This window comes from Hypanus sabinus, chromosome 4 (genome assembly GCF_030144855.1).
Source record: "Hypanus sabinus isolate sHypSab1 chromosome 4, sHypSab1.hap1, whole genome shotgun sequence".
Taxonomy (NCBI): Eukaryota; Metazoa; Chordata; class Chondrichthyes; order Myliobatiformes; family Dasyatidae; genus Hypanus; species Hypanus sabinus.
In genome coordinates, this window is record NC_082709.1 from 187657397 (window position 1) to 187671219 (window position 13823).

The 13823-nt window shown below is 45.1% G+C and overlaps 1 protein-coding gene across 1 annotated transcript; it reads left to right on the plus strand.

Annotated features, from left to right (window-relative positions):
• The first annotated feature begins 578 nt into the window (after positions 1 to 578).
• LOC132392197 (lysozyme C-1-like) lies at positions 579 to 13280 on the plus strand. The gene is made up of 4 exons (XM_059966040.1): positions 579 to 708; positions 3853 to 4044; positions 6726 to 6825; positions 8430 to 13280. The coding sequence occupies exons 1-4, from the start codon at positions 579 to 581 to the stop codon at positions 8494 to 8496; spliced, it is 489 nt and encodes a 162-aa protein (XP_059822023.1). The 3' UTR covers positions 8497 to 13280.
• Positions 13281 to 13823: the final 543 nt, after the last annotated feature.

Consider the following 13823-nt stretch of genomic DNA (forward strand, 5'->3'; position numbering starts at 1 on the left):
TATGGTGGGAAGGCAGGTGCATGGGGTCGAGTGGGATCTGGGGTCAGTGATGATGAAATGGTGGAACAGACATGATGGGCTGAATGGCCTAATTCTGCTCTTATGGGAGTAGGATAAACAGTCCATGAACAGGGTAGGTGGGACCTTTCATGATGTTACTGACCTTTTCCCAGCACTGTTCGGTATATACATGGCCTTGATGGCAGGTAGGCCAGTGTCCACAATGTTCTGGGCAGTTGTGACTAACTGTTGTAGAACCTTCCTGTCTGTCACAGTGCAGTTTCTGTACCATGCAGTGATGCAGTGGCTTGGTCGGGGGAGTTGGAGATCTGAGCTTCTGTCAGCCCAAGGTCTTCAGCTGTTCCTGACAATGAAACATTGATTCCAGAAACAGCAGGACAAGGAGAAACAGAATCAAACATTCCAGGAAATCTCTTGTTCCTAATGAGCGAGGAACACAGTCCGGAGAAGGTTTGGAGGTGTTTAACAGGGACTGACGGGAGTGTCCTGGCTTCCTGGCCCTGCAGCCCAGAGCAGAAACTCAGTCTGAAGTTGGGATCTGGGCAGCAGCCGATATGATGAGGGTCTTGATTCTCCTCGGTGCCTTGATCACAGGAGCAGCCCCGTACATCTTTGAAAAATGTGAACTGGCTCACCTCCTGCGCAAGAGCGGACTGGAGGGATATCGTGGCTATAGCTTGGCAAACTGTGAGTCTCATTCATTCTGTGTAACATGGTAGGAGACTGGGAGAAGGATTCCAAAGCTTGCAGTGGGAAAAATGGAAGTTAATACAGACAACAGTATAATTTATTTTCAAATCAGGATGGTGTTCAAGATTTATTGGATTGTAGTAATTTAGATTAGACATTGGCTTTGTGGGAGAAGCCAGAGAGTTGTAGTAGCGGGGTTCCTCTCTGACTGTGACTAGTGGAGTGCCACAGGGATCGGGGCTGGGTCCTCTGCTGTTTATCATCGATATCAACGGTCTGGATGATAATGCGGTTTACTGGATCAGCAAATTTGCAGATGAAACCAAGACTGGGGCGTAGGGCACAGTGAGGAAGGCTATCGTAGCTTGCAGAGGGATCTGGACCAGCTGGAAAAATGGCCTGAAAAATTACAGATGGAATTTAATGCAGACAAGGGTGAGCTGTCGCACTTTGGGAGGACCAGTCAAGGTAGGCACTGGACAGTGAACGGTAGGGCACTGAGGAACGTGGTAGAGCAAGGGGATCTGGGAATATAGGTCCATAATTCCTTGAAAGTAGTTTCACAGGTCGATAGGGTGGTAAAGAAAGCTTTTGGCACATTGACGCTGTACTGCTGCGACAAAATAGCATACGGCATTTCACTACAGCCATATATCTTCCCTGGGAACATGCTTTTGCCTCCAGCTTGTACCATATGGCTTCCAGATTCGTATTCAAGCTTCTCAACTTGGACCCTCTGAGGACCTCAGGTACTCTCATTCAGTTGACTGCTTCTCCCACTGCACTCTACACAGCATGCTTTCAGCCACGAGAAGGTACCTGGTGTCCCGATCCCAGTCACTTCCACTTTCTGGGGTTCTCTCTCTGCCGCCTCTAATGGACCTGTATGCTACTTTATCCTCCGGATCCACATTTTCATTCACTGGTTCCTTGACGTTCTCGCGTCCTGCAAGGAACGAAAGATTGCCCATCTACAGACCACAGAACCTGCTATCTCCAATGATGACAGATCGTGATCATCAATGGCTCCAACGATCTCGAGCAGATTCAAAACCCAGACTCCACCACCTCAAGGCGGGTTTCAATGACCTCAACCATCTTTAAAGCGCCAATTGCACAGCCTCCAATTCTGAGTCTAGCCATGACCTCCAATCTGAGTCTTCATGCACTGCCGCTGGAACCTCCATCTCCCCTTCCTCCACCACCACTCTGTAATCCCGTCTTTCTCAGGTTCCACTGCCATTCCCTCCAATCTTCCCCTCTCTGAGGCAGAACATTCTACCCTCAGTATGGGCCTCACCTTTGTCCCCCTGCACCCACACCTCAGAGTTTTGCACTTGCCAGGACTAAGTTCTTCCACTGCCTCATCTCCAAGCCTCTTTCTTTGGCAGGGACTCTCTACTCTGCACTGATGACCCCTCCTTCCGTCTTCAATTCTTCCCCTCTTTCTGGACACACTTCTGCTTCCTTTGGACCTTTTCTTCTTTTTTTATATAAAATATCTTTATTCCAAATTCAGTGCTACAATATGTATAAACCAATGACTAACACAATTACTACACTACTACTAAACAAGTGACACTAAACTAAAATGTTTCCATCTCTGTCAATGATAGCGCTAAGCCACCATGGAGCCCAACGGTCCCAGAACACCTCTATGGTCACCATGGGCAGCATGTGTTCCTTCTTAATATTTACCCGGCCACGAACATATCCCCAACTTCCCCCACCCCCTAACCCTGCTCTGGACCTTTTCATTGCCAACTGCCAACAGGACATCAATCGTCTTGACTTCAACATTCCTCCTTCTAATTCCAACCTCACTCCTTCCGAACGCACTGCTCTCCACTCTCCCTGTACCAATCTTAACCTCACCATCAAACCTGCAGATAAGTGAGATGCTGTGGTAGTCTGGATTACTGAGGCCTAATGCCAACTCTCAGTCACCTCCTTTTACTCACCCCTCGGACACGAGAAGCACCAGGCCATTGTCTCCCACACCATCACTGAATTTATTAGCTCTGGGGATCTCCCATCCACCACCACCAACCTCAGAGTTCCCTTACCCCGCACCTCCCGCTTCTACCCACTACCCAAGATTCACAAACCCACTTGTCCAGGCAGACCCATTGTTTCAGCTTGTACCTGTCCCACTGAACTCATATCAGCATACCTCAACCCCCCCACCCCCCCAGTTCGGTCCATTCCTACCTACATCCATGACTCCTCACACGCTGTTGATCTTTTCAAGAAGTTCAAGTTCCCTGACCCCATCATCTCATTGTCACTATGGATGTCCAGCCCCTATACACCTCCAGCCCCCACCAGGAAGGCCTCAAAGCCCTCTATTTCTTTCTAGACACCAGGCCCAACCAGTTCCCCTCCACCATCTAGCAGAACCCATCCTCACTCTAAATAATTTCTCTTTAGGCTCCTCCCACTTCGACCTCGAATCCGCCCATGCTGAAGGTGCGTCCTTGGCATATCAAAAAATATATATTGCATCAGGGGCAGATGTAGGCTACAGCAGCAGAGTTATGAGGAAAGATTAAACAGGATAGGACTTTATTCCTTAGAACATAGAAGATTGACAGGAGATTTGACAGAGATATACTGTGATTCTGATTCTGAAAATTAGAAGGAATATGGTCAGGGTAAATGCAAGCAGGCTTTTCCACTGAGGTTGGGTGGGACTAGAACTAGAGGTCATGGGTTAAGGGTGAAAGGTCAAAAGTTTAAGGGGAACATGAAGGGAAACTACACTCAGAGGGTTGTGAGAGTGTGGAATGAGCTGTCAGCACAAGTAGCACACGGGAGCTCAATTTCAACATTTAAGTGAAGTTTGGATCAATAGATGGATGATGGGGTATGGAGGACTATGTCCTGGTTCAGGTCAATGGGAGTCTGGACTAGATGGGCTGAAGGGCCTGTTTCTGTGCTGTACGTCTCAATGACAATGATTCTAAGCCACATTGGGTTCCTCTCCTGTACATAATAAAAGTGGCTATTTGGTGTACTGCATATACAAGGCAGAGCCAGACTGAACATAGAGTAATGATGGGGCTATGTATGCAAGGATTTCCTGGGGTAGAGAGGTCCAGGAATAATGAAACAATGTCTCAGGTTTTTACCTCTGTTCAGGGGTTTGCCTGGTCGAGCACGAGAGCAGCTACAACACCAGAGTGGTCGGACACAACCAGAGAGATGGGAAGACCATATCCTCGGACTACGGGCTCTTCCAGATCAGCAGCCAGGGCTGGTGCAATGATGGCCACACGCAGAGCAGGGGGCGCTCCAGGAATTCAAAGAATAAGTGTGGAAAGATGTGCCTGAGTAAGAGAGACGATTCTTGTAGAAGCTCTTCAATGTGGTGATTGCCTGAATTTTCCCCATGTTGATTCAAAGTCAAAGTAAATTTCCTATCGAAGTGCCGATACACCAGCAAACTCAACACTGAGGTTCATTTCCTTGCGGGCTTTCGTGGAAAATAAAGAAGCACAACAGCATCAATGAAAGCCACGCACAAAGACTGACAAATAACCCGTGTGACAAGCTGCACAAATAAAAATTGATTAAGTACTCGTTGCATGGACGACTGAGAGACCAAGTCACTGGGCAGAGGTTTATAGATTCTTGAATAGTCATGGCATGAAGGGATACGAGGAAAAGGCAGGAGATTGGGGCTGAGAGGGAAAATGGATCAGCCCTGATGAAATAGAGGAGCAGACTCGATGGGCCAAATGGCCTAATTCTGCTCCTATGTCTTATGGCGTTAAAAATCTGAGAACATGAGTTGTAGATCTCTTGAAAGTGAGGATATAAGTTGTGGAATCAGTTCAGTGTAGAGGTGAGTTATCCACACCAGTTTAGGAGCCTGATGGTTGAGGAGTAATAACTATTTCTAAACCTGTGGTGTGGGACCTGAGGCTCCTGTACTTCCCACCTGATTACATAACTAAGGGCATAGGTTCAGAGTGAAAGGGGACCTGAGGGGCAACTTCATGACACACGAAGTGTTGGTTATATGGAACAAGCTGCCAGAGGTAGTTGTAGAGGTGGGTACAATTACTCAAGTCAAGTCAAGTGAAATTTATTGTCATGCATACAAGTACAGTGAAAATGCTTCAGACATGTTGGTATGCGATGATGACAGGAAACCTGTGTGGGAAAGTGTTTTTTAAAGTGGAAAAGTTATTGCCTTGCGACAGTTCCACTCTCTCGACCTCAGATGTTTGGTATGAGCAAGTGGTATGAGCAAGTGTCGCAAACTGGGGTTGTCCTTGATTGCAGTGGTTGACCATGACATCTTCTGTGCCTCCACGGAGCGTTGCAGAACCGCCTTCCTGGTCATTGGATCTCATGGCAGACTGATTCCGCATTCTGGGACAGCTATGACCCCACCTCACAGGGTGTGAGGCCGCCAGCTACCCTCCCCTGGTTTAGCCCTGCCTGTTGAAGCGGTGTACTGGGATGTGGCCACTGTCGCACGCAGACAGCTACTCACAGCCACAGGTGGGAGCTGAGTGTCCGGTGGGGACCAAATGAGAGTGAACTGCCCTAGACAAGCCCCTCACCAGAGGTTCTACCCCCTCCCTGGACACTCTCAGACAGCATACAGAACTTAATTATGCATAGTTATAAAAGACAGCAGCCAGCTGGTGGTGTAGTGGCATGAGCACTGGACTTCGAGGTGGATGGTCCTGAATTTAAGCCCAGCTGGGCCCCAACCTGGGCAGCAGCTGTATCCGCACGGAAGAAAAGCCTGGCAATCTACTTCCGTATCTTGCCCTGGAAACTCGCTGGATAACTACACTATACAAAGGGTCACCATGAGTCAGCAATGACTCAATGTCAACGACGACAGTACAAGGCAGCAAAGAAAAAGGCTGTGTAAAACAAGATATTAGTAAAAACCCACTGTAGCCCTTGGTGTTCCATTACTGAGGTACCATAGCTTTAGGGCTGTGCAGGTTGGTTCAAGAACCTAATGGGAGAAGGAGAGCAGCAGTTCCTGAACCTGGTGGTGAGGGGCTTCAAGTTTCTATGCCTCCTGCCCGATTGAGAATGCAAGAAGAGGACTTGGTGGGGATCTTTGATTACAACTCTAGTGTGCATTATTTATCAACAATCTTAAGAATGCACTGCTGTGACAGGTTAAAATAAACCAAGATCCCCAGTGCCACCCACAGTGGTGTAGTTGTTATTGCAACACTTTTAGAGTGCCAGTGACCTGGATTCAATTCCCACCACTGTCTATGAGGAGTTTGTACTTTCTCCCTCTGCCCCACATGCATTTCCTCCCGGAGCTCCGGTTTCCTCCCACGTTCCAAAGATGTATGCGTTCGAAGGTAATTGATCATATGGGTGTAATTGGGTGTCGTGGGCTCATTGGGCCAGAGGTCTGTATCAATAGATAGAGAGGGAGAGAGAGAGAGAGAGAGAGAACATAGAACAGTACAGAACAGACCCTTTGACCCACAGTGTTGTGTTGATATAATTAGTTATCTAACAAGAAACCTAACTAATCCCCTTCGCCTACACCATGTCCAAATCCTTCCATTTTCTCACATCCATGTGTCTATCTAAACATCACTTAAAAGTCCCTAATGTATCTATCTCTACCACCTCCCTAGGCAGCACATACCAGGCACCCACCACACACTGTGTAAGAAATTTGCCCCTCACATCTCCTTTGAAATTACCCCCTCTCACCTTCAATACATGCCCTTTGGTATTAGACATTTCAACCCTGGGTAAAAGATACTGTCTGTCTACTCGAGCTATGCTTCTCATAATCTTATAAACCTCTTTCAGATCTTCCCTCAGCCTCCACCGCTCCAGAGAAAACAGCTGAAGTTTGCCCAAGATAGATAGATACATACATGCATGCATACGAACGAATGGATATTCCATGCTCTTCAGGATCCCTGGAGCCAAACCATAATCTATGTACATACCATATCTACAGAAATCATCACAGACTTCACACAGTAACTTTAACATACCAACATCAGCACTATTTTGTATTTCTTGTGCAGATTTTATCAACGATAATATTGCCGATGACATTGAATGTGTAAAGAAAGTGGTTCTGCCCCAAGGAATGAACGTTTGGTAAGTCCGGCCTCGTTGCCTGGAGCTGTGTTTGAACAGGATGTGAATGGGCAATCAGTAGATCTTGGGAATCAAATTCAGGCTACGTCCACATTGGACCAGATAATTCTGAAAATGCCGGTTTTGCGTAAAAACAACAGGCGTCCACACTATGCGTTTTTAAAAATATCTCTGTCCACACTGAAATGGAGATTTCGGCGAATCTCCTCCTACTGCGCATGTGCAGGACACATCTACCGAAAACAAGCAACATGTTTGGTGTTGAATCTCGATGTGAAAGACTAGAAAAAGATGTTCAGTTACAGACTAGAAAAACTTAAATGACGGGCAGCTGTTGGCTCTCGCGCAAGAGGACTTAAAAGTAAAAAAAAAACAAATACTGGAGTGTACAGAGGCAACCGACAGGGAGTTCATAGACAGATTGACCTGGCTGACAACGAACACTGAAAAACAGACTAACTCTGTTGCATTAACAAAGCATCTTGTTAAATGTATAAAACATGTCTGCATCAGTGTTATCTTGTATTTCAATACAATATTACATTAGGCTGTTACACATCTATTGTCAGAGAAGTACTTACATAAATAGGTAAACCACCTTCATACGAGCAAGGACAGAAAATGGGGCAAAGTGAGTATACTTATTTAATCAGTAAGTTATTTGGTGAGTAAATTTCTAACTCTTCTGGCTTCAGTCTCGTTGCTGTCTGTTCTGAAATTGGTAGGTTGCATTCAAGAAAACAATGAAATGGTGTGCTGCCGTTTGATAGCCTTTTCAGATTTCTCCAGTTACCCCGTCCACACTGATCTGCCCAAGTGGCGTTTTCAAAATTACACACCCTGGAGAGCGTCTCTGAAAGCTCCGGTTTCGGGGGACAAAAACACCATTTTTGTGTGGACGGAGGGTAAAAACGAAGAGAAAAAGCTTCAGTTACGGATTTATCCTGTGTAGTGTGGATGTAGTCTTAGGGAACGACACATCCCTATACTAGGAATTGTAGATGACTTCATTGTTACATTATAATGTAAAAAGAATCGATCCCAACACAGACCCCTATGGAACACCACTAGTCACCAGCAGACAGTCTGAAAAGGCTCCCTTTATTCCCACTTTGCCTCCTGCCAATCAGCCACTGCTTTATCCAGGCTAAAATCTTTACTGTAGTACCATGGGCTAGTACCTTGTTAAGTAGCTTCATGTTCAGCACCTTTTCAAAGGCATTTGGAGATCCTAAGTCTGGAGGACCTGGTGTGGATGCTATGTAGCTTCTGCCCTGATATGCTGTGAAATTTGTTGATTCGCACAGCAGTACAGTACATTACAATTTTATTACATAATAATTTTAAAATCTATAAACTTGCAAAAGATATATATAACATTAAAGTAAATGAGTAGCACAAAAAGATAGCAAGAAGAAAAATAGTGAGATAGTGTATGTGGATTCATTGTCCATTCAGAAATCTGAGAGTGAAGTTTGATCTCAGAGTAGGTTAAAATGTCAGGACAGCATCATGGGTGGAGGGGTCTGTACTGTGCTGTAACTGTTCTATATTCTAACCCAATGGCATGTTATGTTCCTGAACCACACCTCTGAATTTTGCAGGTATGGGTGGAAGAAGAAATGTCAGCGAAGGAACCTCACCAACTTTCTGAAGGACTGTAAATTGTAATAGCGGATGAACCCCACACATTGGAACCCCTCCAGCAATCAACCCATAACATTTACTAACTGGCTTGGATTTTAGTGATGTGAGCTAATGAGCAGCTTGTAGACTCATAGCATGGTGCAGCACAGAAACAGGCCTTTTGGCCTATCTTGTACATACCATGATGCCTATTTACACTAACCCCAGTTGCCTTTTGAATCTTTTCTATCCACATGCTGGTCCAAATGTCTTTTAACCATTTTAATCGTGCCCCCCCTCCAAGCAGCTCATTATAGATTCCCGTCAACCCTGTGTGAAAAGTCTGCCCCTCAGATCTCAATCAGTTTCACTCCCCCCACCTTATACCTCTAGTTCCGGACTCTCCTGCTCTGGATAAAGTCTATCTATCTTAGACCATAAGACATAGGAGCAGAATTAGGCCATCTGGCCCATCGATTCTGCTCCACCATTCAATCATGACTGATCCTTTTTTCCTAACTCCTCCTCAACCCCAGTTCCCGGCCTTCTCCCCATAACCCTTCATGCCATGTCCAATCGAGAACCTATCGATCACTGCCTTAAATACACCCAAAGACCAGCTTTCATGAAGCAACAAATTCCACAAATTCACCACCCTTTGGCTAAAGAAATTTCTCTACATCCTGGGAAACATCCTTTCCACATCTACTCTGTCTAGGCCTTTCAACGTTTGAAAGGTTTCAATGAGATCCCCCCTCAACCTTCTAAGTTCCTGTGAGCACAGACCCAGAGCCATCAATTGTTCCTCGTATGACAACACTTTCATTGCTGAAATCGTCCTTGTGAGCCTCCTCTGGACCGTCTCCAATGCCAGCACATCTTTTCTAAGATGAGGGGCCCAAAACTGTTCACAATACTCAAGGTCAGGCCTCACCAGTGCCTTATAAAGCCTCAGCATCACATCCCTGCTCTTGTATTCTAGACCTCTTGAAATGAATGCCAACATTGCATTTGCCTTCCTCAGCACCGACTCAACCTGCAAGATAACTTTCAGGGTGTTCTGCACAAGGATCCCAAGTCCCTCTGCATCTCAGATTCCTGGATTTTCTCCCTGTTTAGAACATAGTTTGCAAATTTATTTCTATTACCAAAGTGCATTACCAAGCATTTTCCAACATTATATTTCATTTGTCACTTTCTCCTGATCTATCTAAGTCCTGCATCCTACCTATTTCCTCAACACTACATGCGCCTCCACCAATCTTCGTATCATCTGCAAACTTGGCAATAAAGCCACCTATTCCATCATCTAAATCATTTATATACAGCATAAAAGGAAGTGGTCCCAACACCGACCCCTGCAGAACACCACTAGTCACTGGTAGCCAAACAGAAAAGGGTCCTTTTATTCCCACTCACTGCCTCCTGCCTATCAGCCAATGTTCTAACCATGACTTTCCTGTAATACCATGGGTTCTTAATTTGGTAAGCAGCCTCATATATGGCACCTTGTCAAAGGCCTTTTGAAAGTCCAGATATACAACATCAGCTGTATCCCCTTTACCTATCTTAGGTGTAATCTCCTCAAAGAATTCCAACAGGTTTATCAGGCAAGACTCCCTCTTCAGGAAACCAAACTGACTTTGTCCTTTCTTGTCCTGTGTCTCCAAGTACTCTATCACCTCATCCTTAACAATTGACTAACATCTTCCCAACCACTGTGTCATGGTCCGGTCCGTGAACTCTGCACTCTGGTTCACGGTGCAGTCCATTGATCCTTTGTCCAGGTTTTCCGGTTTTCCCCAGTTCTGTTGATTCTCGTTTCAGGCTGGCAGATAAATACTCTGCAAACCAGAGACTGGGGCTGGACTGTTTTCTCTTTCTCTCGCTCCCTCTCCCCCTTTCTTCTGAATCCCTGGCAGTTACTTCAGCACTAACCTTCATCTGTAATCTTCATTTGTTATCTTCGCTTGCGTCCTCGCCTGTATCGCTGTCAAGGTCAACCGCCAGAGTGAGACCAGAGCCTTGCCATGCCAAGATAAGGAACTGTCTATCGTTGAGTTTGCAACTGTCTCTTTGTGTCCCTGTGTTTAGCGTCTGTGTCAAAGAGTCCCAGCCCTACGTCCTGTTCCCAAGAAGGGGTCCCGGCTCTGCGTTCGGTGTTCCTGTGCTCAAGTCCAAGGCTCTGTGTTCCTGTGTTCCAACACCTGGTCCAGGTGCCATGTTCCAGCCCTGCCCAGGTCTGAGCTTCCTGTCCTCTTCCAGTCTATGTGCCTCGCCCAGCCCAGTGCTGGAGATTCCTCGTCAGATCCAAGCCACGTCCAAGAACCTCATCCAGACCAAGCCAAGGCTTTGTATTCCCAATATTATCTTGTGTCTATCTGTTCCTAGCCCCGAGCCGGAGTCAAGACCCAAGTTCTGGGTCCCTGTCCAGTCTCTGGCTCGGAGTCCTAGTCCAGGCTCCTTGTTCCAAGTTCCATGACCAGGTCCAGTGTTCCTTGTCCTGTTCTTAGTACTTCGGTGTCTGTGTCTTGCATTCGCGTCCTCTACCATCACCCCCTTATGACACACTGAGGTCAGGCTAACTGGTCTATAATTTCCTTTCTGCTGCCTTCCTCCTTTCTTAAAGAGTGGAGTGATATTTGTAATTTTCCAGACCTCTGGCACTGTGCCAGAGCCCAATGATTTTTGAAAGATCATTTCTAGTGCACTACAATCTCTAACACCACTTCTTACAAAACCCTTGGGTGCAGTTCATCTGGTCAGGTTGATTTATGTACCCTTAGGTCTTTCAGCTTTTTGAGCACTTTCTCTTTTGTAATAGTAACTGCACCTATTTCTCTTCCTTCACACACTACAACATCAGGCATACTGCTAGTGTCCTCCACAGTGAAGACTGATGCAAAATACTCATTTTGTTCATCAGCCATCTCCTTGAGCCCCATTAATATTTTTCCTGTCTCATTTGCTAGCAGTTCTATATCCACTCTCATTTATCTTTTATTTTAACATACTTGAAAGAACTTTGATATTATTTGCTAGCTTGCTTTCATATTTAATCTTTTCCCTTTCAATGATTTTTTTAGTTGCTCTCTGTAGGTTTTTAAAAGTTTCTGAATCCTCTATCTTCCCACTAATTTTTGCTTTTTTGTATGCCCTTTCTTTTGCTTTTACAATAGCCTTGACTTCCCTTGCCAGACATGGTTGTACTATCTTTATTCAGATTCTGATTCAGGTTCTGGAGGGGAATAAACAGTCGACATTTCAGGCCAAGACTCTTCAACAGGACTAGATCTATGCCCCATTGCATCCTTAGACAATCTTCTTCACTGTCTACATCTCCACCAATCTATGTTGCCATCTGCAAACTTTCTAATCAGATCCCCTGCTGTGGTGGATAATAATTACATGGGACTTCGACAAGGATCATGATGTTTTTCCACCCTTTTAACCTACTCTAAAAACAATCTAGCCTTTCCTTCTCACATTCGCCTCCATTTTTCTATCATCGTGCTTTAAATGTCCCTAATGTATCTTCCTCTACCACCACCCCAGCACAGTGTTCTACACTACTCTCTGTGAAAAACCCACCTCTAACATCACCTCCAAAACCTTCCTTCAGTCACCTTCAAACTATGCTCCCTTGAATTCGCCACTTCTGCTCTGAGGAGAAGTTTTTCCGGCTGTCCACTCTATCTTTGCCTCTTGGCTTGTACACCTCTCTGCAAAGATAGAGATTAGATTAGTGTTATTTGTCACACATACCTCAAAACATTGAAAAATACAGTGAAGAGAAAACAATTGCATCAAGGACTAACACCGTCTGAGCACGTGCTGGGGGCAGCCCGCAAACGGCAGCAACATGGCACGCACTAGACTCACTAAGCCTAACTCATACGTCTTTGGAAACTGGAGCACCCAGAGGAAACCCATGGGGAGAACATACAAATTACTAACAGACAACGACAGGAATCAAACTCTGATCGGTGATCGCTGGCTCTGCATAGCGATCGCACTAACCGCTCGGCTACTATGCTGTCCACTATATCATCTGCTGATCAACAACTGTAACCGTGGTCTTGGGGAAAGCACTCTGCTTCTGTTGTGATCTTCATGGTAAATTCAATAAACTCTCCTCACTAACCATTCGACGTGTGAGCTCACTTGTGGCAATTAGTATTCAGCTGCAAACTACAAGGTAACTAGCAGCTGAACACTTTTAGAGTCAGAATCAGATTTATTATCACTGACATACAGCATGTCATGATATCACCGGACAACAAAGATTTTACTTCCTGAATACTTCTGGGTGCAGATCATGAAAATTATCGTGAAATTTCCCTAAGACTCAGAAGTTTATGAAGCTGCCTGCATTTGTTATTTCCATTCACTATAACTGATGCCAAGATTAAGGAAGGCATTTTTGTTGGTCCACAAATCAAGCAGGTCCTCAACAACAGGTAATTCAAAGTATTTCCAGTGGGACCAGAGAAAATCGCATGGAAGACATTCAAGGATGTTAGTGAAAATTTTCTTGTCAACTACAGAGCACCAAACTATGTGCAGTTGGTTGACAACATGCTTCAAGCACACGAAAGCATGAAGTGCAACAAGTCATGCAAGATTCATTCTGTGCATTTCCATTTAGACGTCTTTCCGGCTGATCTTGGTGATGAGCACGATCTTCGGGACAACTGGAATCCATCAGTGCTGGCTGATTATTGTTGGACACTTATGAGAAGCCTCAGACACTGAGTACAAATGAAAATCATCAACAAGAAACTTTTAGCTTGGTTGAACTATTGCAAAGCATCAGCACCATTATGCAATTAAACACATTATATTCAATAAAAATTAATTTCTTGCTTCTCCAAATTCCTACGTGATAAAAGGAGTGTGAACTTATATTTATGTTCAGCTTCAAGCAGTCTATCATAAACAAAAATATTCTGAGGCAGCAATACTTTGATGAATTAGTTGTCCAGTATATTTATTGTTTTATGGCAGCAGAATGGTGCAATATACAAAAGTACTACAACTTACAATAAAAATACAAATGTTTGTATATAAAAATAAATAATTGGTGTTAAAAGAGACCAAATAGTGAGGTAGTTTTCATGAGTTCATGGACCATTCAGAAATCTGATGGTGTTGGGGAAGAAGCTGTCCCTAAAATACCGAGTGTGTGTCTGCAGACTCCTGTACCCCTCCCTGATGGTAGCAATGAGACAAGGGCATGTCCCAACTGGTGAGGGTCCTTCCAGATGGATGCTGCCTTCTTGTGGCATCACTCTATGAAGATGTTTTCAATGATGGGAAGAGTGGTGCCCGTGATACCCATGGTTTGCTGGCAGTAGCAGATGGAGATGAGA